The 22,388-nt window shown below is 49.1% G+C and overlaps 1 protein-coding gene across 1 annotated transcript in view; it reads left to right on the top strand.

Moving 5' to 3' along the window:
* The window catches only part of GALNT10 (polypeptide N-acetylgalactosaminyltransferase 10), a 103,641-nt gene that overhangs the window by 68,978 nt on the left and 12,275 nt on the right, over window positions 1–22,388 (top strand). Inside the window, exons 5-10 of the mRNA XM_090064751.1 lie at window positions 4,453–4,638; window positions 6,761–6,944; window positions 7,738–7,855; window positions 18,564–18,671; window positions 20,523–20,744; window positions 21,714–21,830. Coding sequence (XP_089920877.1) covers window positions 4,453–4,638; window positions 6,761–6,944; window positions 7,738–7,855; window positions 18,564–18,671; window positions 20,523–20,744; window positions 21,714–21,830 — 935 coding nt within the window. The remainder of the gene's footprint in view (window positions 1–4,452; window positions 4,639–6,760; window positions 6,945–7,737; window positions 7,856–18,563; window positions 18,672–20,522; window positions 20,745–21,713; window positions 21,831–22,388) is intronic.

Here is a 22,388-nt window from a genome sequence, read left to right as displayed (position 1 = left end):
ATCTGGAATCCGTCATGCCTTTTAAGAGCGACTTAGATTACAAAATTCCCTTTCTCCTCCTGACAGGCACCACTTGACTGGGTAAGGATGCAATATCCTGACCACAAACTGGGCGAGTGGGGCAGAGTAATGGCCAGCCCAGGAAGGCTGTCCGTGCTGCAGTGAGCCTCGTGCCACTTGGAAGCAGCTCTTGCACCGGGATGCTGTGCTTCCAGGAAAGGGAAGGGATGAAGGATACAAACAGACCTGAGCCAGGAGAAGACTTTTCTGTTGTGCCCAACTTTCAGTGGGTGAAATTTGAAAGCAGTCCTTCTTATTGGAGCTGCTGTTCCTTCTCTGTGAGAAGCTTTATTTACAGTTCAAAATCAAGCAAGCAAACGATTTAAGTAGTCCTGACTAGTCATGTTAATATATAAATTGTACATCATATTTATTACAAAGCCTGTCAGCCTGCTACCAGCCTATTTTTTTTAATCTACAGATAATCTTACACTCGTTTATATGGCTGTATTACTCTGCGCGCTGTGTGCAGCCACTGGAATTCATCCAGTTTACCTAACAACTTTCATTAAAGAAAATTGCCCTTGTAATAAAAATCACTCAGTCTGACAAGGTGCCATAATATATTTTTTTAAAGCCCCATAAAATTTTGTAGCGGTTAATGCCGACTTATAAAAACGTGTTTGTTTGAGGCTTCTTCTTAAAAAACAAAAATTTGAAAATGCTGTCATAATGATGTTGCTAGAGATGGAAGGTGGAGAAGGAGATGAGAGAAAAGGCAGCTCGGGCATGGTTTCCTTTTGTTCTTTCCCTTTCAAAGCAGCAGCTGTTTGGTGTGGGACTGCTGTGAGGGTCTAATAAGCCCTGTCACCTTTCTTTAGCAGAGGAAAGGATACAGGAGCACCTTGCTAGCTCCTCCTGCCTTTCATCACAAATTTAGGGTTCGTGTTTAGTGAAATATCGTGTCTTCTGTAGTGGCTGGATGGAGCTGCGGGGAATCGCCTCTTGCAGTCGGCAGAAGATGGCACACCGCATCACGTGCATGGGCACCACCTGGGCAGGAAGGCCCGTGGCTGTATCGGGCAGCACCCACTGATTTTTCAGAGCCTCTCCTATTGACTGCAACAGGTTAAGGATCGCCCCAGCTTGTGTGGCTTTGCATTACTTGGCCATGCACAACGCACTGCTAGCAGCCAGGCAGTCATGAGCCGTTGTGTGTAGCTGTACATCTGTCCTGGTTGTTGGGGGAGAATTCTTGCATGTTTTACCTTTCCAGGGGACTCTGGCTTGCGAAGAAAAGACCAGTCTAATGATTTCTGTAGCTCCAAGCTGCTCTTTTTTATTTACTTAGTTTGATGGTTAGAAGCAAAACAATTAGGTGGGATATCCAGCTACATGCTGAGGACAGTAAACACAAAGAGAGAGCATCTTAAACGGGGCTTTTTTTTCTCCTGTGAATCGACCCTTATCCAGACAGCCAGCAGTAGAAGGCTGTTTTAAGGTTCACTTACCTCTGCAGACAATACTGCCTGTAACATCACCTGCTGCATTGCCCCCTGGATGCATTTAGGGAAAAATCTTGCTCTATAGGAGCAATTTGATAAGGAGGAAGGAAGTGCTCATTGCTTCTTATCCCAACTATAAAGCCCCTGAAAAGCCCACCCTTGGGATGTTGCTGTACCAGGACCTAGGGGGCAAAATTGCTGGTGCCTTGGCGAAAACAGGATCTTGGAAAAAATTCTGCCCCTCCAACACCCTTTTGTCTTCTGCTAGTAGAGTGAATCCTTCATTATTATCTTTTCATTAATGACTGCTAATCATGCACGTGTCTCTGGCAATAGTTATTTGTAAAACAGCCTTCACGCTGCATCCTGAGCTGTGGCAAGGCCTCGGCTGTTTCTCTTCGACTCTCCCACTTGCTGTCACCTCCAGCCCCATCAAGAGAGTCGGAGTAACGTGGCTGTTTCTACTGACCCCTTGCAGGTAGGCACTGCTGGAAGTGCGTGTCCTTTAGTCTGGCTGCCTGTGTCGCCCGGGGTGCACCTGCCCCGATGTGGAGCACACCTGCAAGACTGCCAAACACCAGCACGTACAAGGCTTGGCGTTATGTGCAGGGAAGAAGCAAGAGGACCGGAGCTCTTTAGCATGAGACGTTTGTCCTGTTCCTTCGTCCTCTCGTAGAGAAGGAGAAGTGGTTTCATGGCCCCTCAACACTTACGTTCCTGGGAAGCTCCAACAGATCTGCGACTCATTAATGCTTTATGTCCAGCTCATCGGATGCAGTAATAACCATGGGCCCGTAATGAAGCAAATGCAGTGATCCCTATGAGTCGGTGTAGGGACGGTCAAAACCTATAGCTCTTGCATTCCTCTTTTTATTATTATATAAATTGGTGTCAGCTCTTTCAGTGTTGGTTGCTTTGGTCTGTGCACGGGGCAGCTGGGACCAAGCAAAGTTTATAGCTTGAGCATGGATTTGGCTGGCTTTGGGGATTTTGCTTTCTTTCTTAACGTGGGGGCAGCGGGGGATTTTTGCTTGCTTTCTTAATGTAGTCTCATCAGTCTGTGCTATAACGAAAAGTTTTTTTGGTGTTTTTTTTTTTTCTTTTGATAATAATTTGAAAAAAAACAACCAGTTACTGCCTGTTCAGTGGCTGCATGAGGACTATTATAGTATAAATATCTTGTCTGGTCTCAGAGTCTCTTTTTTGAAAGATTTATCCACTCAATTAGAGAAAATTAAGTCCTGCTTGCTGCAGAGGCTCTATTCAGAAGTGACTTGAAAAGAGCAAGGAGAAAGAATTAGCCTTTGCTAGAAAGTATGAAGCAGTAAAGGTTTTATTGGGGCGCCCAGCCTATGCATATATTTTAATTGCTCCAGCTGTACAGATACATCAGACAAATATGAAAATGAGCTTGGGCCCATGAAAAGCTACCAGAGGTTTTAAATCAGGCCCCAAAAAGGGGTTTGGGTGGGGAGTACCTTGCTACCAGGAGTACTTTAAGGGCTGAATACTCAAGAGGGTTTGCATTAACTGAATCAGTGCAGATGATGGCAGCATCACAGCTGAAATGCAAGGTATGTATTAGCTCCTATGATTGCCTGTGCTTGCCCAAAATAAGACGCCAGGGCTCGGATGAGGAATAAAAGCCTCTCCTGAGTGCTTGGTACACACAGGCAGCCCCGAGAGAGAGTCAATGTGACCCCTCTGGCTTCGGTCCAGTGCCCTGCAGTCGTGGGCCGCCACGTCGGATGATCCCTTTCACCGTCGAACTAGCAGTTGTACCCGCAGCTCCCCTCGGGAAGTCGTTCCAGACCTTTCTAATCAGCCGAAACCTCATTTCCAGCCCAAATTTATTCATGGCCAGTTCATACCCATTTGTTCTTCTGCCAACATTGTCCTTCAGTGTAAGAGCTCTCTTCCCCCCCTGGGGCTTACTGCCATGATGTATTTATAGATAGCAATCACATCCCCTCTCTGCTTTTCGTTTTTGCTAGGCCGAGCAAGCCAAGCCTGTTTAGTTTCCCTGCAAGAAGCCGTCCATCTCTGCAGCCTGGTGGTTCTCAGGCAGGGTGAGGGATACCCTGGGGTGCCACCAGATCCTTTGAAGAGTGCCAGGATCTAGGAGGAGATATGCAGATAAAGCTAAATAGATAAATGCAGTCTCAGGCTTGTACCTGCCTGAATGATCCCCCCAGCCCCTCTGCAAAGAGGACAGATAAATCTGTAAAAACTAAATTTGTGTTTGCCTTTGGGTGCCACTCAGCTCACATATTATGGAGGGGTGTCTTGAGTCCAGAAAGGTTGAGAACCGCTCCTGTAGTCCTCCTCTGCCCCGGGCCGGTTTTGAATTCCTTTTTCTGGAAGGTGATTGACCAGTACTGCCCGTGATACCCCAGCTGAGGGCTGGCCAGGAGTGTGCACAGTGGCGCGGGGATCCCAGGAAATGCCTCTCCCCATATCTGTATCTATAGTTGCTTGTATGACCCCAGGCATTAGAGCATCCAAGTGCCTTGCCCACACTTAACCACATCCCTTTCTCTTGCTGGTTTGTAGAAGAGGAGGGCTTGCCTGGGAAGAGAGGGGTTCACTTTCTACTTGTGCAGAAGTGAACATGAACGTTGGGCGCATGACAAGATTCGAGGAAAACTAATCCCGTGAGGTTTTTGGCTTTCTTGAAACTGTTCTAGAGGATCGAGTCACTGCTTACCTTGTTCTCACGTCTGTCTCCAAAAGTGCAGATCGCAAGTGAACGTTCAACTTTGTGGGCTGAAATATATGGTGCTGTTCCCCTTCTGTCTTGCTTAGAGGCTCTTTCCTGTTTAAAGCAATAGTTAAAAGCTGCTCTGTACTGTATCCCCAAAAATGGCTTTTAGGCATGGGAAGAAAATAAAGACATTTTAATGATGCAGTTGCTGCCACCTTGAACTTTTGGTTCTTTTACCCACAGAACATCTCAAGAAGCGCCTGGAGGATTATATGGCCCAGTTTCCAAGCGTGAGGATCCTCCGAACCAAGAAGAGAGAAGGGTTAATAAGAACACGAATGCTGGGTGCCTCTGTGGCAATAGGAGACGTTATCACCTTCTTGGACTCTCACTGCGAGGCCAACGTCAACTGGCTACCGCCTCTGCTAGGTAAGGAAGTGACTTGAAATGTTGTCCAAAGTTGCTCTTCGGCCTGATAGACATCAGCATTGGGTTTGCTGTTGTCCAGGTCTTTGCCCTTCTCCTTCAGAAGTATCTGAAGAAGGCCATAAATGACTAGCCAGAAACCTGGCTTTCTAAGAAAACCCAAGGAGAATGGTCAGTCCCCTGTAGCCTCCAACATGGTGCATTTCTCCGTGCAAGTCATAAAGCTCCCAATAGCCTCCTAAATTGGTTTTTTTTAATTAAAAGCAGAGATCATGCTTGCCTTTCTCCCCTGTAAGAGAATTCTTGCATAATTGATAGTTTCTTGGAAAAGCAGGCCATTTAAGTGGTCAGTCTGTAGCTTGGGGAGAGGAACTGGTGGCTGGGCGCAAAGTGGATCTGGTGTTTCTCTTTTTTTTTTTTGCTTTGAAGAGCACTCAACTCTGTTTATGGGGAAATACGTTTAAAGTATCTTCATAGCCCGCAGGCACATGGGAAATATTTTGGGGGTGGATAGTACAAAGGGTGGAACGTATGCCCTGAACGTGTGTGTTTAGTCTCCATAAGGAAAACTCCTTTTGCACATAACTTGTTAAACAAAGAACATCCTCTTCGGAGAAGCTGCCTGTTTCCTGCATTTCTTAGTTCTGATCTGTCGCTCATTTACTTCGCTGATCCTGGGACTTTCTTGAAAAGAGGCTCCTACTTGTGCCAAATTGCTGCCTAGTTTAGCACCGCAATCAGATTGAGTGGGATGATGCCACTTAACCTCCTTTTGCTGCGTGAACCGTGCCAGGCCTGGTGCTGGAGATCATCCTAGGACTGGAAGGGCTTCGCCTACAAAGCCAGTCGCCTGATTCCAACATCCAGTCAACTTCAGGCTGCATGGTGGTTGGTTTTCGACATCATTTTTAATCCAGGCTCTTCACAACCCTGCTGCAAGTGACTTGTGCCGTTAAAATGCAACCACCTTTGAGGTGGGAATTTTATCCGTCTAGTAAAACATGGCAATAGTAGGCACACACAGAGAAAAACGCAGTTGAAAACTTGTCAGCTGGATTCTCAAATGGTAATGCTGTTTCTTTCACAGCCCGTCAGGTTTGCACTGAGCGTTAATTTTGCACAGCGTAAAATATTTGCAGTTTCCTGCACCCCAGGGAATGGGAACAAAATTAGCCGAAATGCCGTTTAAATTTTATTTATATTTATAAAAAAAGGGCTTTTGTTGCAAAAGTGCAATGGAGTCTAAAATATATTATCTGCTGCTTCAGCTCTTAAACAAGCCAACCTCTAGTTAAAGCAACATCTAGCTAAGAAAAACAGTGTTTAACAAGTTCCAGATGTTTAGGCAGAAATGAGTCCTGTCTTGCACTGTTCAGCCGAAAGAAGATGTTGAGGGGGAGGCACAGCTGTATTTCTAGATGCTGCTAAGATTCGTTATGCCATTAGTCTGAATTGCCTCCTGCCCAATTCGAGCACGGCACTGGAAAGGTTATTGGGGTGAAGTGGCACGGTGTGCTGTTGCAGTAGCTTTGGACCAATGCAAGCAGGGTTCACATTCAGGTCTCGTGGCAAAACAGGGACAACAGACTCGGTACGTGCAAGTCACTCTGTACGTACCGCGCCACGTTAAGCAGCACTGGATCAGCGGGTGGGTTTGAGAGAGGTTTGGGTTTTTTCTCTCTGATACCTTAGTGATGCTTGCTGTAGTATTAGCGCCTGATATTTCTGTACAGTCGGCATGACTTAAGTGCTTCAGGGGTGTCAAATACATGAAATGCCAGGTAAGTTGGTACAAGGTGGTGCCTCTGTCCAAGAGAAACACAAGCCTCCTTGGAACCAGAAATATCCCAGATCCAAGCGGAGGTGTGTCAGGCATCTCATGGCACCTAGCTGTAGCCAGTACTGTTATATTCACCAAACTGCCCACCTGCAGTTAGGGAGAATAATAGAAATACAGCAAAATGAAGCAGTTCTCCATGCTGATTGAGGCAGCTTCCATGATTCATGAAGACGTATTAAGAGGAGCCAACCTAAAGCCGTAGATGTGATATTTTCTAATTAGTGGTGGCAGGGACCTCCTGGTAGGAGCTTTCCTAACAGTCTTGTCAACCTTTTTTTCCCCCAGACCGCATCGCCCGAAACCGCAAGACGATCGTGTGCCCAATGATCGACGTGATTGACCACGATCACTTTGGATATGAGACCCAAGCTGGTGATGCGATGCGGGGGGCATTTGACTGGGAGATGTATTACAAGCGGATCCCTATTCCTCCCGAGTTACAGAAACCCGATCCCAGTGACCCTTTCGAGTAAGTTGCTGAAACGCGGCGTGGTAATAGCTGGCTAACAAAAGGTGCCCTGTTACAGGGTTGGCTTACACCTCAGTCTTCTGGGAGTTGCAAGCTGGCAGTCAGGTACCCTTGGTCTCTCTCAGTTACTTATTTTGTTAGGTAATAGGCTTCATTCAGGCCAGTGGCTGTGAACGCTCTCTCCTTTTTACGGCCCTTTTTTTGCAGACCTAATCTCTGCAGAAGTTAATATTTCATTAAAGTCGTAATGCATAACATTTAATACAGTCAATTACTACCAGGATCCTTCAAAGACACGTTAGCATCCCTAACGCTGTGCCAAAAACAACAAACACACTGCAGCCGGTAAAATATGTTGTTCCCCGGTTCAAAAAAAAAAGAGGCAGAATGCTAATTAGAGGGATTGTGATGATTACAGTGCATTACAGAAATCATTTTTCTAACAAATTGCCCTGCTGCTGGCATTAAAGGACAGCAGCACCTTGTCAAACTTCTGCATCCAAAGGCTGGAGAACTGTAATCCCGCCATGGGACCCAGGTTTGGTTTGTGGCCTCTTGCAGGGGATATATAACTTGAGTTCCCATAGGTAAGGGTGGGCTTTGTGTTACTCGAGGGTGAACCATGTGGCCTGAGTAGTGGCTTTTAGTCACTCTGAAGGGAGTTTAGCTCCTTGGTTGGCAGGAGCGGGAGGCAAGAAATATTTATGGGCTATCTTTTTCCTTGTTAATGATGTTGAGCGGGGGCTCTGTGTCTTTTAATGTTTGTAATGCGGAGTCTGGTTTTTTCCTCCAGGTCTCCTGTAATGGCCGGAGGACTGTTTGCAGTCGATAGAAAGTGGTTCTGGGAGCTGGGAGGGTATGATGCAGGTCTGGAGATATGGGGAGGAGAACAGTATGAAATATCCTTTAAGGTGAGCCACATTTCTCTGGAAACTACTTTTTTGCTTTGAAAAGATCTTGAAAAGAAAAAAAGGCTCTGAGGCATGGAGCACAAATTATCTCATGATCTTGCATGTGTGGATGTAACGAAAGGATGTTTGAAGGGTTGGGGTGGGGGGGGTGAAGGAATAATGTGCAAGAGAATTGGCACAGTAATAAAAGGATGTTTAAAACAAAGAAGCATTAATGATCTAGTCAATTTATAGTGAACAGAACAAATGCCAGGGGCACCGCCAGGGTCTATGCTAGGAGCAGCATTTACAGGGAAGGGGGCTGGTCATAGCACCAGTTAGTGAGGCTGTCTGACCGTGGATTAGCAAGGGAAGGAAGAGAGTATTTAAAATGGTTATAAAAATGCCATAGCATAAGAAGAGGTAAATGCAAATACAGCTCAAGAACAGGGGGACGTTCATTAAACCCAACAGGCAAAAGCTCATGGGTAAAGTAACGTGTACACCGCCCTATCAAACTGGAACCCAGTGCCGCTGGATGTCACAAAGCCACGAGTTTATTGGAATTCCTGCAAGACAGTGCGAACATATACGGTTGCATTGGGCATTGTATTTAAAAGCTAAGAGAGCTGTAAACTGCTGTGCTTCAGGATAGGAACTGACCCCTGGGCGAGCAGCACAAAAGAAATTCCCCTTACTGTCACCCATCTCGTGTTTTCTGTGTCTGGCCGCTGCCAGAGTCCAAGTACTGGCCTCAATGGGAACTTGTTTCATCCAGGGGGACAATTCCCAAATTTCTGAGAGCAGCTCTGACAGGGCACAGTTATCGCACAAAGGAGCTATTCCTGGCCCAGAAGTGACTGACTGCTAAACACCCAGACGCTCCCGGATCTCAGGAAACCTGCTATTAGCGATGCTGCTGAAATGCCCTGTATCTTGCGTGCTTTGTCAGCCTTGGGTGTGTAGAAACCCTCCCCTCCTCTCACCGTGCACGTTGAGATGCTCTGCTTTGGTGCATTTTGTCCTGGCTCTGGAACTCCTGTAGGAGTTGGGAACTGCCGCCCGGGATGAAACAAGTCCTTCGTTGAGGCCAGTACCTGGACTCTGGCAGGAAGCACAAGACAGGTGACAGCAAGGGGAATTTCTTCTGTGCTGCTCGCCGTGGGTGCCAGTTCTTATCCTGAAGCATGGCAGTGTATTGCTCTCTTAGCTTTTAAATACGATACCCAATGCAACAGTATATGTTCACACTGTCTTGCTAGTTGTGAATCTTGCACCTTTTAAATACAATACCCAATGCAACGGTATATTTAACTCCTGTAAGAGTTCCAGATGCCAACTGATCTCGGGTACCAGGAGCCTCCTCGCCATGTTAGTACAGAGTCCCACTGGGAAAATCCTCCCCGAGAAGCGTGTTCCCATAACCTGAGCTAGCTCTGGCATGTCTGCAGTATCCTGCCCTGTGCAATATGGACATACATATCCCAAAGAGTGTAATCCTTTTTGTCACCTGGACAAGGCCCAGCGTGCAGGCACTGCTGTACTTATCCAGCTGCTGGTCTTTATCCTGATGCAGAAAAGCAAGACCAGTTTAGAAAATTTGCAGCAATTGATTTGGTGCCTGTGTGCTAGGAACTAGATGGTGACCACTAACTTGGCTTGCATAAACCCCCAGGACCTGGGAAGTAGAGTAGCGCGTGATGACTTTGACTGTTCACCTCCCTATGGGGAGGTTCGGTTACTTGTTGAAAGACTGAGCTAGTCAAAACACGCTCTGGTTTGAGGGTTCACCAGCTTCACTGCTTCATGCAAGCTGCTGAACGTCATCTTCATCCCTGCCCCGCCCGGAGCCTGGGAGAAATTCAGCAAAGAAATCTGCTTAATTCTGCTTTTCGGGGGCTTAATTTGCAGTTTCCTTTAAGAGACTCCATTAGGGTTTCTCAGTCGTATGGTCCGGGGTGCCACCGAAATGAACTAGATGCCTCAGCATGGGTCCAACAGATGGTCGCGGCGATTAGACAGACAATGCACAGTCCGGTGCAAGCAGCCAGAGTCCCTCCCCCAGCGAACAGTCCTGTCTTGTTTGTTTCTGTCACCAAATCGTTTCCCAAATCGGAGCGACTTGATGGTGTTCAGAGACCAATCGCGCTGCATTCTTCGGGCAATTACCGCGCAACAAACAACGCTTTTTTTCTCCTATTCTTTACAGAAGGCAACGTAATAAAGCCATATTGGAGGTCTCTTGCCCTCGCTCGGTTGGGAGGAGGAAGAATAAATCCTCCCTTGGAGATGCCATTACAGTCGGATCCATTTATCCGCTCTGTGTTATGTGTAAAGAAAGTGTGTCGTAATGCAATTCCCTGCAGGAGGGGGCAGAGGTGGCATTCATCCTCTTTCCCTTGGTCCCCTTTGAAAACGCTAGTTTCCGAGAGTGATGACAGTGGTTATGCAAGCCCTTTGTCTTTCTAATGCCTTCACAGACAGTCGTGCTGCTTGATCTGCAGGAAATAAGACTACTTCATTCATCTGTTTGCTTATCCTTTCTGAAACAGTGCGTTTTATTTCAGTCCAGAGATGGTAATTTATGGCGGGCTAAATTCCCTCTAATTAATCTCAGCAAAGACCCCCTTTCTTCTTCCATTGTGTGGCAGAAAAATGAGGTTTTAACTGAAAGAGGCTCAGTGTATTTTCAGAAATTAAGATAAATTGATACATTCATCTGTGGCTGATAGATTTAATAATTCTGCCGGAATGGCAAGAATAGGAGGTTTGTTCAGAGAATTTATGAAGCTGTGACACTTCCTGGCAAGCTTAGGGCTATGTTTGTACCTAGAGGAGCAAGCTGAGATTTTAAAGTTAAGAGATATGCTGTCAAATCATTTAAGGCCCTGGGTGCAGCCTTAAATGTATGTGCTTATGTATGGACATGGATGCCTGTCAAAAGCCCTATGTACCTTCAAATTATATAGGCAATGAAAGGCATTTGCTGTTAGATAAGTGCCAGATTTCCAGCCTAGCCTAATCCCAGTGGCACATACAGGCCCTTCAGTCCCCTGCACCAGGCTGCCTATGCTACCAACACCTACATGTGGTGGCTCTTGCTTTCACAGCTGCCTCCATCCCCCCACACCCGCCAGGCATGTACACGCTGCATTTCACACTTTGCAAATCCATTTGCACCTGTGCTCTTATTCTAGCAGCTTATGTTTTTATTTTAATAACCAGCACCATTAAAAGCACGAGCCAGCATTCGCACAGGAACTGGCAGTGCCGTGGCTTTTTGCTTTCCTGAGCAGACAAACCGGTGTCATCGAGTTCCTCTTCCATTCGGGAAGCAAGTGGCGGTGCGTTGGCTTCTCTGTAGGAAATGCAGCAGGCAACGTATTGGTACTCAGCAAACAGGACCGAGCCTGAACCGGGGGGGGATTTAATTTTATTAAGAGAAGTGAGATCTTCAAAGTGGGGAGATGAGCAAGGGTAGGGGGTTGAACTGCTCCAAGTTGGGGCAAGTCCTCTGATGCAGATCGCAACTTGCCAGCTCTACAGATCAGCCACTCCAGAGATTATTCACACAGAGGATGCTCCTTTAATGTTCAGCACTGTAATGCAAGGCCTTTGTCCTGCTCCTGGCCCCTTGCTAATAGCTTAAGGGATTGTGCAGTTGGTGTTTGATGTAGAAAATGTGGACTGGGATGTTCTCCATTGAGACATTTGTGGCTGGTAACCCATGGAGCATCATGGTACAAGTCCAATCACCCAGACCACTGAAGGACATAGGGGAAAAAGAAAAGAGGGTTGCCCTTTCCAGTCATAAATGGAGGGGTTACTTCCTTGACGCCATCTCCAAAGAAGGGTTGCTTTGGTCCTTTAATGCCTTTGCCGGTCCTGACAGAAAAGGGAGAATTGGCTTAACTAGACTTGTGCATGTTGTGACCTGAGGGGGGGGAAGGAGGAGTCCTTCAGATCTTGGGACATGTGCGGCATGCACCAGAGAAGGTTATCGGTGGTGGGGCAAAGATCCTGCATGCAGGTGGGCTAGAAGTGTTTGCTGCAGAAGACCATGAAGATTTATGACCAACTGAATCTTTCCCTGCACTTCAGCTTTGAAAACTATCACGAGAAGCCAGTTTAGCTACAGGTCTCCTGAATCACTTACCATCTTGTCTTTTAAATAGGGCTGGGGAGGTCATTAACAGCTAGAGGCCACTGTGCTAGGTACGGTACAAACAGAGCATGGGCCATCTCGGCCCCAAGAGCTTTCTGTCGCAGTACAGCAGAGGAGTCATCCCAAAGGGTTCAGAGCCACGACCGGGAAGTACAAGGAAAAGGAGTGCAGAGGTGGAAGGAGAAAAGTCTGTCTCCAGGCAGTTAAAAACTTTGTAAGTCACAATTTTTGCTTGCCTCTGCAAAAACCTGCAGTATTTCATTTTCCTCAGCTGCCCTAAGTCAGTGTAAACATACCAGCTAATAGATCCCAGAGCAGCAGGGCTCATTAACAAGTAATTAACTGTCAAACAATAGGAAAGCTATGTGTCCATGTGGAAGACTGAAAACACTGATGCCTATCAAAAGTGAGAGATTTGTTTGTACAGCAGTAATAGGTTGAGATAGGCAAGGGCAGGGGAAGAATAAAATCCCTGGAACCTATGCAGAGGCTTGGGCTGTTATCTGAGCATCCCTAATTGTTGGGTACAGATTAGGGTAATGGTAGCAATGACAGAAAAATAATGTGCTTCATGGAGGACCTGCGCAAAGTGTTGCACTTCCATGCAGCGTGATGAGCAGCGGCAGGAAAACTCTCAACCTTCAGCTGGAGCAGGGTGGGCGCCCAGATATGGCGCAGAGAGATGGGAGCCTTTCTTGAGAGCACAGGATGGGTGCATTTTGGCAACTCTGCTATGCTTACCTGGTGCTTTTCATTTATAAGCAACTGCAGACGGGGCCTTCTGCAGTTTGCCAAACTTCATTCAGGCTGCAATCACCCGGGCTGGATGTTGTCTTCAGGCTGGCTTGTTTTGGAAGCTGCTAGCCAAGCCCATTGATTTGTTTTGGAAGGGAAAATGTTTCACCCCGGTCCAGTTCTGGCACTTTTACTTCCCTGCAGAGCCGTGGTGCCCCTGTGCTCTCGAGCAGGACTCAAAACTTTGGCACAAAGTTTGCCTCTTGATTAGGAACCTGCCCCTTGCCATCTGTGTGCAAATCCACCCAAATCTGATGAGATGATAAGCCTGAATGGCAAGGAGAATGCAGCTCATGTTTAGTAGAGGCTTAAGTTTCAGCTGGGGGCCAAGATGAAGCTCTTAGGCTGTGCTAGGGTTTGTCCTGGGTATTCAGTGTGGAAATTTCCTGTCTATGCAGTGATTGTCCCTTCCCCCTGCCCTGCACAGGCAGCATGGAAGGAAAAGTGGAGAATGAGGCCAGCTCAGGAGGAAGAGGTAAGAGCATGCATGCTCCAAAGCTGCTGTGAGGGTCAACACCGCCCCACCCCAAATTTCCAGGCTCTCCAAGAGCCCACAGGCTGCATGACGTGGCTCCATGGGCCATATGTCCAACACCCTTGTGTTACCTCTTTGGAGAGGACGTGACTACCCAAAGGTGAGGTGAGGACGCGTCATCGCTGTAGGAGCTGGCATTGGAACTGAAGCATTATGTCTTTGCCTGAACGTGGCTTTAATAGCACTGCTATGTATTTTTATTTTTTTTTAACACTGCTTTACATTCAACAGATGCCCATGTTGTGCAGCCTGCGCAGATAGCTAAATACTTTCTTCCCAAGATTAAAGCTAATTCAGAACACCCCAGCATGTGTGAGGCATTTAAATAGATCCAACCAGCCTGTTACCTTGTAGAGCATTTGTTGACACCTGATTTCATCTGCTATCCCATCCTCTGCTTACGTTGGTCCTTCTAGGGCTCGTGTTCCCAGATGTGCATAGTCTTCACTGCACTGCCTAATTAAGGGCACAGGAAAGGTGATCCCAGTGCTGATGCTTAGGCCAGAGGGAGCAGATGAGAAGTCAGGGCTCCATGTGGACAGTCCCAGGGCTGAGTGCATCCAGCCTCTGAAAGACAAAGGCAGAAGAGTATGGCTCACTAGCCTCCTTGCATTTTTTTTCGTTGTCACCTGGACTTGGAGGTCAGAAAGCCTGGTTGGGAAGCATCTGACCTTGTTGCCTCGGTCTGAACCATATTTTTAGGGCTCCATGTTGGGATCATTTGGCTATAAATAAGGAGGCTCTTACCCTATACAGAAATTCAAGCGCCCACTGTTCCCATCCAAGGGTGCCGAGGTGGTGCAGGGACAAGGAAATACTGTGCTTGTAGGTCGAGTACCTGTGCTGTCGTGGTCAGCATCGGTAACGCCGCACTGGTTCTGGCGGTCACCTGTCCCCATGCTCCTCAAGAAGCACAGATGCGAACGCTTCTCTGCTGCCGACAGCAATAAATCAGGTGACACGTTCTCCGGTGAATGGGGATCTGCAGGGCTGCCTGCCTGGCTCCCCTTCCCCTTCCAGCTGCCAGAGCAGCAGCTGGCTGATTTCCATCTCCGCTGGCCTCTCCTCAGGTGCCAGGCTTCGGGCACAGCTGCAGAGGGGGTGGCCTCCATCCAGCGGTTTCATGCAGCGTGGGGGTTGCGAGCCCGTACCGCCGAGTCTCTGCGTGTCGTCGGCTCTCTTGCATTGGCCCGGCCTCGGCCAGGCTAGGCTTTCTTGTCACTTCCTTGAGTCCAAGCAGATCTCCTTCCTTCTGTGCAGTCTCCACTTCCCATGAAAAGTGGGGAAGGGATCTCTCCTCCTCCGTTCATTTGGAGTAGAGTAGAGAGGTGGCCTCTCCATCGTGTTGGTCCCAAAGGGGCTCTGCCCTGGCACCAGGTAGGAGATGGGCGTCAACCCAGGAAGCACTTATCAGGAGCTGCTACTGGCGTGGTGTAAAATGCTCCCGATGGCAGGGAGCAGCCTGCTGCTGGGGAAGGCGTGTTGTGCCAAGTCTTTGAACCTCGGTTCCTTGTCAGGGGAGGGTGGAGAAGTTCATAGCTCTGGGGGCAGCTGATGCTCACAGTGGTGGGGCTGAGACCGGTCCTAGCTGCTCTTCCCTGCCGCATCCATTAGCTCCGATCCTCCTTTCCTTTCCACGGGCCTCACGACAGCGCCTGCACAAGCCGCAACTTTCTCCCTTTCCTGCTGCCAAGCCCTTTGCTTTCTTTTTCCTATGCTGGGCTGAAGAAAACTATTCTCTCTGAGTCCTGGCTAACTTCTTGGCTTCGCTCTAGGGAAGCATGGCATCGTGACACAGCCTTCAGGACCTGCAGACCCCGTGTGCCCAAATCACTTGGATGCCTGCACTAATGGCAGCTGTATTTTTTTTTTTCTCCCCCTGAAGTCTTGTCTGATGCTGCTCCTCGCCGCGGCAGAAAGGGAATGGAGCTGTTGAACATCAGGGTAAGGGAGAGGGGTTGGGGGTTTGCCATGTGCTTCATTTCAAGACCCCCCCGTGGTTGTGCACATACGGGTTGTCGCTCTCAGTCCCCGGGAACAGATGGGAACGGTGTCCCGTGTGCGAGCACGTGAATAAGCTCGTGGCTTCAGCCGTGTTTCCAGTCCTAGCTGCGATCAAGTCATCTGCAAAACTCCCACTGACTTCAGAGGCAGACGGACTCCCAGATGCACTGAAGTCCTGTGCATTAGCCTCTGAGCTCAGGACTTCGGAAATGGCAGGGCCCCACTTCTCTTAAGCGACCTGATGAGCTCTCTGCATAAATCACTGGCTTCCTTGACTGGATTTAGCTGTCCTCGAGGAGCTTTAGCAAATGGCTGAACTGAGAAGCGCAGCTCATCAAACCGGAACTCGGATGTCTGCCGTCTCGTCAGCCAAGAGAGATTATATTTGCTCAAGCACCGTGCAGAAAACCCCAGCTCCGATGTTAATGGGGAGACAGCAGTCAGTCGGGATAAAGGCAACGCGCTCCCAGGACACCACCTGACGGAAAGGGAAGGCGTCTTCTGCACTTTGCTCCAGCACCGTAACACAGCTTGATGTCTCGAAGATGAGCAGTGCCCTTATTTTAAAACAGCCAGGCAGAGCGGGTTGCCTCCCTCCCTTCGCTCTGGCACTCAGGGTTTGTTTCCCCTCCATGTATTCCTAGACAAGCCCTTGATTGTCTTGGGCGTTCCCTCCTCCCTTTAGCGCTAACTTTCTGTTGCTTTTTGTTAGCTCTGTTTTGCTGATGAGTGTCACGCTCCCCCCGCCATTTCCTTCCCATTTTATAGATAAGGGCTGGTAATTGTCTTTATGCAGGCTGCGACGAATTCTGTCACCACACAAAGAAGCTCGCTAATAAAATAAATCAAAGCAGCAATGAGTGAATGGGAAGCAGGCATGCTTCTGGAGGGCTGCGGCGGCACTTGAAGCACGTGGAGCTACTGGAAAGTTTCAGAGGACCCAGCTGGCCTTTGCCGTTGCATCCGCCTGACACTACAGACCCACACCAGCCAGCGGTCAGCCAGATGTTTTACAGTGCAGGTGGAAAGTAGGTCCGTAGTCCCATCTCTTGCTCCGTGCTTTCAGCACCTGACCTCGTATAGCTGTGTGCCGTCCAGGGATGACACGCAGTATCATGCACGGTATTTTCCCATCGTGGCTGAGATCTTTGCCAGGCTACATAGGCCAAGCCCGCTTTTCTCGTCTGGCTTCTCCCAGCTTGCTCATCCCCACTAGAAGAGCATCCGGCCCATGGTCAGAGGACAGTGGAGGTTCAGCGTAGGCTGGCTGAGAGGCCCCTGTTCCCATCACAGGTAGGCCATGCTCCTGGGTGGAGAAGATGGTCTTTGAGACAGGCAGGTGCCAGCCCATGAGCTATCTTTGCAGGCTTCTCAGTTGCTAGTGCGTCCTCTGGTACGTCCAAGCTGCAGGATCCTGTTCCAGCCGCAGGCCGTCTTGTGCTGCAGAGAGAGGTGTTTCTTCATCTGCAACAGCACCTATTGGTAGAAGAACATGCAGATATAATGGTGATTTCCAACAACGTTCATCTGTAGCACCTGCCCCAAGACAGGCTGACAATCATTCAGATCAGACTGAAAACACCGTTTTGCCAGCCTGAGCATCAGTCAGAAGTCCTGCATCCTCCTACAGCGTATTAAGTAAACTAAGTTGCTGCAGCTGACCTGGACTGAAATGGTTGCAGGGGTTTTGCGACTCTTGCATTGCTGTAGGAACAAGCAGATGTAAGTGGCATCAGAGCAACGTGTATCCCCCATCATTTGGTATAATTGTTACATCTGTCTGCACCCTGAGTTGGTGGGATTTTGCCCACGGGAACTCTGATCCAACAGAGATGAAACTTCATTTGCTTGATGCAGTTAGGCATGGCAGGGGGAGGTTGGCTAAAGACGACACTCAAAGGACATGAGAGTTGTAGCTAGTGACTATGCAGAAGCATTGGCCAAACGTTGCTTTTCCTTGCCACGTAATTAATATTGTAGCCCTAGACATTTAATGAATGGCCTTCCCTACATGAGACTGTTTTACTAAGCTCATTGTACAGTGAATTGCAGCAGCACAAATCGGGCATGACTAATGGAGGGACCACTAACACTGTCAACTTGTAGTGCTTTTGGGTACAAAGAGGGGATGGAGAGCAAGACAGTGGTGAGTCATTTGTAGGGAACGAAAGCTGGAAGGTGCTGTTTAAAAAGTCAGCAGGAGCCAGCAATGCCCTTAATGGAGCATCCATCAGGATGTTTGCCCAGCTCTTTTGCCGAGGCAGCATTTTAGAGGGAAAAACATACAAATGGAGTCATAAAGCAGCCCCTTTCTAAAAATGTAAGGTGCTTTGGTCGATAATCGATTAGATATTTTCTGACGAAGCATGCAGATGTATTCCTTCCACCCCTGCAAAAGCTTTCTTCTGCTTGCCCAGAGACCAGCAGTCACTGTACTTCATTCCCTCTGACTGCAGCCTTGCTAATCTAAGAGTCAGAGAAAGTTGTTGCAGGATGTTGGCACGGAATCGATGCTTTCTGCCTGGAAAATAAACTTCTTGGCATCACCTTGACATTAATCAAGCTTCAAGTCGTTATTCTGCAACTAATGTTCTCTCCCATTGACTTTCTGAGGGCTTTTAAAGGTAATTGCATTTCACCAGGCAGGGACTTCCACTAATTGTAAGGGCACATGCCAGCACTAAAATCACAGTGGCAACATCCAAGGCCTTACCCTGGTACCCAGCGAGAGCACAGAGGCATGTGGGAGCCAGTATTTTCTGGTTTGAAGCTTAGGCAGGCTTATGAATAATTTCTTCAAAAGTGTTTGTGCAGCACATGATCTGAACTACAGGGCTGTCTTGTCTGCCTTCAGCTATCAGATATGGAGCACAGGGTTTTGCACAAGGGTCCAGTTCTTAATCGGCATGACTCCTGTGTGCCATAACCACCCCCGTTAACTTAGGCCAGCATGGGGCTGCGATGCTCAACATTGTTTGGGCCTTGCCAACTGATGGCTGAGTATACAGGCACCGCCTGTCCAGCCAGTTGGCTAACACGTTGCCTAAATTGAGAGTGCCGGGGCAACGGGAGTCAGGTTTGCAAAGTGCCGAGAGGGCATTTGGCAAAGAAGATGCAACTTAAAGCTCAGAGATGGGTTGAATGTTTTTTTTCTTCTGTCTTTCGGAAGTGGGGCTTTGAATCGGGAGTGAGTTCTCACTGCAGGTCTGCCCCTCTCTGCCCTCCCACAGGTGTGGATGTGTGGAGGCCGCATGGAAGACATCCCTTGCTCCCGAGTGGGCCACATCTACAGGAAGTATGTGCCATACAAGGTCCCGACCGGAGTCAGCCTGGCGCGGGTGAGCATACTCCTCATTAACTTCCTTTGCAGCTTTGAGTGCCAGAGGGGCAGCTACTTCTGGGGAGCTGACCAGGCTGAGCTTCGGCTAAGCTGTATCATGCATGGAGAGAGCAACAGCAAACCTGTTTCCAAGGGCAGACACACTCCTCCCCATTGCCCCTGCTAAGAGCATGTCTGATTGTATCCGGACGCTAACTTTGGCCGTGATGGAAAGTCTCAGGGCCGGTATAGTTGCGACTTGGACTGTCATCCCCACTGAAATGTACAGTGTGGCTTTCTCAGGAGGAAATGCCAAGTGCCTGAGAGCTAAAACCTTGGAGCAGCACGTTTCAGAGTAGGGGTAGCGGCACTTGGGGGACTGAAAGACATATCTGCCTCGAGCCTCGCAGTGCACTGGAGAAGCAAGCTATAATTATCCAGGATGCAAAGGCCTGTCCAGTGTGATTTCTTAATTAGTTTAGCTTGGAGTGGGAGGGCAGTAAGCCTGCATGCTGTGTGCTGGCTCTCTCAAATTGCTGGCGGAGCGCAGATTTTGGAAAGGGGCAATGGTGCCCTCTGGTGGGAACGGGTTTTATAGGAACAAGGCTGCAAAGCAACACCAAGAACGATCTTGCCTCCTACCCCTGTCCTGAAGGGCTCCCTGCCGAAACGGGCTTTGAGCTAATGAGGGATTTGGACCATGTGGCTCCCACCCAAAGCGAGCCCGTGCTCTTCTGTCCTCTGCCGCCTTAGACATCAGAAATCTTCACAGCGCACAGTCTCTTGCAGTGCAGCCATGTTCCTCCTTAGCTCCTCCAGGACATCAGAGGGAATTGGGGACAGGCAGGGCAGTCCAGTGGGAAGCTGTGGAAACCAGCCAGGTGAGGGGACGGTTTCGGCTAAAGCATGCATCCGTCTGGGGCTCAGTTTGGGCCTGGTGCAGTGCAGCTGTATGATGCAGTGGTGAGCGACTGCCACCTGCGCTACTTTTGAAACCTCCCTGGAAACTATTGGGCCTGGTAGTTTGAGTGTGTGGCTCGGAGAAGTGCCCCGTGGCACCCTCAGGTCCTGCTGTACCTGTGGTATCGGGCTGTCTGTGTCGGCCTGTTGTCACTGGGCAGCTCGGTTGTGGCGGTCAACGCTGACATCCATCCAGCTCGTCACACAACAGCTGGGAAGACCGGTGGAGCCATCCAGTGACCGTCGTTCCAGATGTGCCGTTACCTGCTGCATCTCTCTGTCAATAGCCATATTTATCCCAGACACAGACAGGACTCTTGTTCCAGAGTTAGCTCACAAAAGGATCTCCTGGCTGCTGGGCTTTTCGGCATTATTTTCATCAAACACAGCTTGTGAGACCCGTTTCCCTTAAATAGCTCTTTCTATAGCAGAGCTGAAGGCGGAGAAGAGAGCAGTGTGAGCTGATGCTTGCTGGAGCGGGCACCGCAAATTGGCTTCAGAAAGGAAGACAGAAAGGATGTGGCGGCCTAAATTAGAGTGGGAGAGGCAGGAAGCTTTCTTCTCAGCCCTTTAAATGTCCGGCGGCATTTACTGGTGTCGCTTGTTCTGCTCTCAGGCTTGTTTTTTTTGTTTTTTTTAACAACTTGTGACTAATGCTATTCTCGTCGCTGTGGGGAGCCGGACAGGATGGCTGAATTCCAGAAGTCTGTCGACCTCAGCCAAAAAAATCTTGTCCTATAAGCCCCTGGGTACAAGGGTGTAATAAAAATGGGCTTGCTTTCTCCAGCTTGAGAGGCGGTGTGCATCTGAATAAAAAGCCTTTCCAAGCCCAGGCACCGACTCTTTTTGGGATCCTTGTGGGCGCGTAGACAGTCATTTCACATCCTGTTCCCCCCCCTTGCCTGTGCAGAACCTGAAACGCGTGGCCGAGGTGTGGATGGATGAGTACGCCGAGTACATCTACCAGCGGAGGCCGGAGTACCGGCACCTCTCCGCAGGGGACGTGGCTGCCCAGAAGGAGCTGCGCAGCAACCTCAACTGCAAGAGCTTCAAGTGGTTCATGAACGAGGTGGCCTGGGACCTGCCCAAGTTTTACCCGCCGGTGGAGCCCCCAGCTGCAGCATGGGGAGAGGTGAGGCCACTGAACGTGCCCGGCTGGGGCTGACTGGCCACGGGGTTGTCAGAGAGCTTCCTGGGAGCTCTGATACTGCTCTGCTCCCTTCCCGCAAGCAGACCATGCATCGGTGTTCTCCAGCCCCGGCTCTCGGTGATTCAGAGAGCGGCGTTCCTGTTCTCCTGGTTGCTCCAGCCAGCTTGAGGAACAGAGCAGATGCCCTAGATGACGTTCCCTAAGTGCTTAGCCATGGGGAGATGTGGCATACTGACCTGCTTCTGCACAGTGCATGACCTTGGGGGAGGCAGAATGATTCCCTGGTGCTCAGCAGCAGAGCTAGAAACAACCCAGGTGTCTGGGCAGAGTTTAGGTCAGTCATTTAGCTTTGCTGCACCTTTGCTTTTCCCTCTGCAAAAATGGAGGTCAGCAAGGACAGTGATTCTGGCTGTGGACAGATATAACGTTAAAAGTGATGGGGAGGGTCAGGAGCAGACATCAGCTGTTACAATGCAACTTCTCTAGCAACAACAGGTGGCCTAAACCTTGTACCGGGGTATGAGTTATAGTTTTGCTCCATGCCGATCACTGTAGTAATGTGCAGATGTAACAGTTGTTTCCTAACAGCTTATCCAAGTATCCCTGGATCCCCACGCACTTCTGGTCTAGAGATAAACAGTGCTATAAGCATGCAGGTTCAGTCCGCGGCGCATGATGAAATAATGGGTTTTACACATCTGCAGCGTGCAGGACACCCAAGCAGATTATTGGGCTATTTAAGATTGATCGCATTTTTGGCTTATCGATCTCGCGTGCCTCCCGGCAGCTGAAATGCCGCCAGCTCACTCGTGTAATAGCAGAAGAGGTCTGGCACTTGGCTGTCATGCAGCCAGCCGCTGTTGGAGGCAGATGCTCAAATCATCCTGCTTCTCAACCATTGCTTGGACAAAGATTACAGCAGCAGAACTAACAAGTCACTTAACGTTGCAGATCCGGAATCTGGGCACCGGCCTGTGTGTAGACACGAAACACGGCGCGTTGGGAGCCCCACTGCGGCTGGAAACCTGTGTGAAAGGCAGAGGGGAGGCAGCTTGGAACAACGTGCAGGTACCTGAACCCTCCTTCCATCCTTAACTGTCCTTAAATGTTCACCTGGGGCTGTAAATATTGCAGTGGCTCCACTTCTCTAGGGAGTGCAGGGCAATGGAAAGGGTTCTTGCCCACTGGCCTAAGGACGGTCCAACGGTCTCTGTTGCAGGCTCTGGCTCTTGGTGTCATAGGAAAGATCAGGGGGAAAGGGTCTGGAGCCTTGGAGGCTGCTTAGGGAGGTTTTCACCCAGTTGTTGAAGCAGGAGAAAACAGAAGCTGGTAACAAGGCAGTCATGATAGGTAACGAAGTGAATATTAGCTTCGAAGGATCTGCTGGAAGATGCAATAAGAGATGCCTCATGCATATGAATGAGCCTGCAGGCACGCTCGGTAACCACTTACTGGTCATTGCTGGCGAGAGATGAAACTAGCCAGATGATCGACTTGCCCTCTGGGTGTACGACATGCCAGAAATGACAGCTTTATTGTAACAAACCGGGAGGGGAGGCTTGGTTTGTGTACCGTGGAGCAGCTGAGCTGAAAAGAGATCTAGAAAGCCAAGGGCCAGTGATGGAG

The sequence above is a fragment of the Crocodylus siamensis genome, chromosome 10 (assembly GCF_052110815.1).
Source record: "Crocodylus siamensis isolate JL-2025a chromosome 10, ASM5211081v1, whole genome shotgun sequence".
NCBI lineage: Eukaryota > Metazoa > Chordata > Crocodylia > Crocodylidae > Crocodylus > Crocodylus siamensis.
Note: the sequence above shows the minus strand (reverse complement) of the source record. Positions and strands in the feature narration are given on the sequence as shown.